General features: G+C 47.4%; 1 protein-coding gene across 1 annotated transcript in view; it reads left to right on the top strand.

Annotated features, from left to right (window-relative positions):
* The window catches only part of akap6 (A kinase (PRKA) anchor protein 6), a gene marked incomplete at both ends in the record, with an annotated part of 58,122 nt that overhangs the window by 34,104 nt on the left and 19,018 nt on the right, over positions 1-5,000 (top strand). Inside the window, one exon of the mRNA XM_080012689.1 lies at positions 1,461-1,645. Coding sequence (XP_079868815.1) covers positions 1,461-1,645 — 185 coding nt within the window. The remainder of the gene's footprint in view (positions 1-1,460; positions 1,646-5,000) is intronic.

The following is a 5,000-nucleotide window of genomic DNA, read 5'->3' as shown; positions in this document are numbered from 1 at the left end:
CACACACACACACACACACACATACACACACACACAAATGCGCTCACACTTACACATGCACACCAATGTGCTCATAATGTAGCCACTCCTCAGTTACATTTATTATTAATATTTGGATTAACATATTGACCTTCACACACACCAGAGAGAGACAAAGAGATGGAGAGAGAGAGAGAGAGAGAGATAGAGAGGGAGATAGAGAGAGATGGAGAGACGGAGATATAGAGAAAGAGAAATGGAGAGACAGAGTGATACAGAGAAATGGAGAGACCAACCGAGCGAGAGGGAGGGAGAGACGGGGAGAGACGGAGAGATAGACAGATCCACGAGGAGAAGGAGAGGTGACGGGGGGAAGGAGAGGGAGAGGCGGAAGGAATTGGCTCGCAGGGAAAAAGACATTTGATATAATTTGTTATTAAGTCTTGGCAGACGGAGAGAGAGGGGAGGGGGCGACGGAGGGAGGGAGAGGAGCGACAGAGCGGCGGAGGGAGAGGAAGAAAGGCTTCCAGACGGCGCTGTAGAGGGATTCACTGATATTTGTTCCATATCCTGCGTATCCTCCACAAACACATTCACATGAAGAGGAGAAATGTTTTTTATTAACGGGCGTTCAAATCTCCCCCTCTCCCTTTGTCAGGGAGAGGGGGAGGGATGGAGGGGTGGAGTGGGTGCGAGGGAGAGTGGGGTGGAGTGGGAGAGGGAGGGATGGAGGGAGGGGGGAGGGAGGTGGAGGTGGAGGTTTGATATTGTGCTCGTCCTGTGTTAAAAAACAACTGTAAATTCCTTAACAGTGGTGAGGCCACGCAGCGACTTCCTGTTTCCTGCTTCCCATTTCCTGTTTCATGTTTCCTGTTTCCTGCTTCCCGTTTCCTGCTTCCCGTTTCCTGTTTCCTGTTTCCCGCGTCCTGTTTCTGGTTTCCTGCTTCCCGTTTCCTGTTTCCTGTTTTCCGCTTCCTGTTTCCTGCTTCCTGTTTCCTGTTTCCTGTTTCCCGCTTCCTGTTTCCTGTTTCCTGTTTCCTGTTTTCCGCTTCCTGTTTCCTGTTTCCTGTTATCAGTTTAATTTGTAGAAACGAAGCCAAAGATAATTCTGTTTGAAGCTTGAACAACAAAACCAGGAATGAAAATAAAGAAGAAGAAATTAAGTCTGTCCCCCCCCCCCTCCCTCCACCTATCTCCCAACCTCCCTCCCTCCCTCCCTGCCTCCCTTCACCCTCTCCCCCTCCTCCCGCCCTCCTCCCTCCTTCCCTCCCTCCCTCTCCTCCTCCCTCCCACCATACCTCCCTCACCCCCCCCCCCCCTCTCCCTCACTCTCTCCATCCCCCTCCCTCCACCTATCTCCCAACCTCCCTCCCTCCCTCCCTCTCCCCTCTCCTCCTCCCGTCCACCATCCCTCCCTCCCCCCTTCCCTCCCTTCCCTCTCTCCCCCTCCTCCCGCCCTCCTCCCTCCCTCCCCCTCTCAGGTTTGGGAGACATCCTGCAGATGGTGTCCAGTCAGTGGGAGCAGCTTCAGCTTCAGATCCGTCGCCAGCACAGCTGGATGCTCGCTGCCCTGCTCGCCCTCCTCCACCAATCACACGCCTCCTTGCTGGGCTCCCAGGGGCCCTCGCCCAATCGGCAGGCCCCGCGCCCGGCCGACCGCCCCGAGGTAAACTGGCTGCTACGGTTCTCTCTATCTGTCTATCTCTTGCTTCCCTCTATCCCTCTTTCTCCCTCTAGGCCACCATTCATCTGTTTTTGTTTATTTTATTCGTTCTTTTTCATTGCTTTTTATCCCCCCATTTCCTGCCCGCGAGCATCACACACAGTCTCCAAGTCCTCCCTCTGTTCCTCTCTCTCTCTCCCCCTCTCTTTCTCTCTCTCTACTGCCTGGGGCCACATCCCTTGCTCGCTCACTCAGCAAAATAAACACAGTGAGGAAGAGGAGGAGGAGGAGGGTGGGGGGTGATTAGCATAAGAAACAGTCAAAGTATGGAATGCTGCTTGGAAGTTAACCATGAGGAGATGGAGGGATGAATGAATGATGAATGGGGGGATGGAAGGGAGCGATGGAGGGTTGGATGGAGGTAGGGTTGCGATGGAGGGAGGCATGGGCGGATGGATGAATAGAAGGTAGCGATGGAGGGATTAATGGGTGAATGGATGGATGGAAGGATGGAAGGTAGCGATAGCGAGGTGCACGGATGATGGATGGATGGGTGGAGAGGATAACATTTCGGGGTGGAGGGATGATGGGTAAATGAGACGATTTATTTCATTCGCAGGCTATTAAGCATTGATTGGATGAATGGATGGAAGATGGAGATGGATGGATGGATGGATGAGTGGTGAATGGATGGAAGATAGAGATGGATGGATGGATAAATGATGGATGGAAGAATGGAGCAATGGATGGCGAATGGATGGAAGATAGAGATGGATGGATGGATGGATGGATGGTGAATGGATGCAAGATGGAGATGGTTGGATGAGCGAATGAATGGTGAATGGATGGAAGATAGAGATGGATGGACGGACGGACAGACGGATGGAGGAAGTGGAGAGGAATCCCTGCATTGATGTGTGCATAATGGGAGTGTGAATATGTTCTGTCTTTCTGTGTTTTCCATACATAAAGTGGCTGCTTGAATGAATTATCTTTGTTTTATTATTTGTTTGGAGTTGTATAAAGAAACACACACACTGAGGTGCCACCGTGTGTGAGTAAACACACTAAGAGTTGTTGCTGTGCGCCACATTAGCATCTCATTAGCATCTCATTAGCATACCGTGTGTCTGCCCCACCATTGGCTTGTTGCTTAATTGGCTGGACTGGGTTAATTGGATTGTGATTTCTTTCCTAGGACTCCCTCACCCTCTCCCTCCCCCCCTTCTCCCTCCCCTTCGTTTTTTCTTTCTCTCTCTTGTCTCTCTTGTTTTATTTTCTCATGCATATATTTATATTTTTTTTTTCCCCTCAGTTTCTCTCTTTCTTATTCTCTCTCTCTCTTGTTACTCATGCATTGTGCTTCGGTTCGCGCTTGTGTGCGCCCGCGTGTGTGTGTGTGTGTGTGTGTGTGTGTTTAGTGTTAATTAGAAGTCCAGCAGTGTGAGCAGGGCGATCAGTCAACAGTGACACCCATTAAACAGTAAACGCCTCCACACGTGTGAGTGTGTTCCTGTCATGTGTGTCTGTTTATGTGTGTATTATGTGTGTGAAACATGAATATAAATGTGTGTGTGTGTGTGTGTGTGTGTGTGTGTGTGTGTGTGTGTATTTTGTATGTCTTTGTGGATCGTTCTGTCGGCTCATGAAACCTCGTCCGAGCGTCCGACTGAAACTTCTGAAACGTATTTTTGCGGTGAAAATATTTTATGACAGATATATATAAATGATATTAATATTGTGTTATTGGTTGTCTTGGAGCGGCCGTCACCAAGCCCATGGCACAGTACAGTTGTCTGCCAGGCTCTTTGGTTTTACTGCTTCTGAGGTTCCTCTGATGGAGGACAATAGAGATCGGCTGCCACTCTGAAATTGATTATAACAATAAATATAATGTGATATATATAAACATAATATTATTTCATACAACGTAACATGATATCATATAAAATGACAACATGAAACACCAGAGAGTTATCAACACTGATGGTGTTTGGATGAGTTGTTAGAAAATGAAAGGTTTCTCTCAGGAGCCGAGTCATGTTGTTTAACTTTAATTAAACATGAGAAAACACACACGCACAGCACCAGATTGTGTGTTTACCTGCTATTACCAAGGTTACAACATGTGTATTATCCAGACACACAGCACCAGGGTGTGTGTTTACCTGCTGTTACCAAGGTTACTACATGTGTATTATCCACACCCACAGCACCAGGGTGTGTGTTTACCTGCTGTTTACCAAGGTTACTACATGTGTATTATCCCACACACAACTCCAGGATGTTTGTTTACCTGCTGTTACCAAGGTTACAATATGTGAATTATCCACACACACAGCACCAGGGTGTGTGTTTACCTGCTGTTACCAAGGTTACTACATGTGTATTATCCACACACACAACTCCAGGATGTTTGTTTACCTGCTGTTACCAAGGTTACCACACGTGAATTATCCACACACAGCAACAGGGTGTGTGTTTACCTGCTGTTACCAAGGTTACTACATGTGTATTATCCACACACACAGCACCAGGGTGTGTGTTTACCTGCTGTTACCAAGGTTACTACATGTGTATTATCCACACACACAGCACCAGGGTGTGTGTTTACCTGCTGTTTCCAACATGTTACTACATGTGTATTATCCACACACACAGCACCAGGGTGTGTGTTTACCTGCTGTTACCAAGGTTACTACATGTGTATTATCCACACACACAGCACTGTTTACCTGCTGTTACCAAGGTTACCACATGCGTATATCCACACACACCACACCAGGGTGTTTGTTTACCTGCTGTTACCAAGGTTACCACATGTGTATTATCCACACACACACAGCACTAGGGTGTGTGTTTACCTGCTGTTACCAAGGTTACTACATGTGTATTATCCACATGTTGATAAAAACAGGACTGATGTCTCTGTCATCATATGTTCATATTATATAAGTAGATATATAATAGCTTGAATGTTATTCTCCCTTGTAAGTCGCTTTGGATAAAAGCGTCTGATAAATGACTAAATGTAAATGTAAATGAGATAGTGTACAGCAAGGTGGTACAGGTCATGGGAGGAAGAGGAGGAGGAGGATGAGGATAAGGAGGAAGAGGAAAGGGAGGAGGAAGAGGAGGCGCATGAGGAGGAGTTTGAATAATAAATTCGGTCACATGGTTTGAATCAAGAGTTTGTTCTCTGTGCCTCCAGATGTTCAGCTGGATGTGCTGTGCTCTCCTGATGCCAGTGCCTTGCTTAAGGGCACACAGTAGCACCCTTGTATTAAAGCAGTGTTTAATAACAGAGATTACATCAGAGGAGGAGGAGGAAGAGGAGAAAGAGATTGAGGAGGAGAAG

The sequence above is a fragment of the Zeus faber genome (assembly GCF_960531495.2).
Source record: "Zeus faber genome assembly, chromosome: 13".
Lineage (NCBI taxonomy): Eukaryota > Metazoa > Chordata > Actinopteri > Zeiformes > Zeidae > Zeus > Zeus faber.
This window is presented reverse-complemented; position numbering and strand designations above follow the sequence as displayed.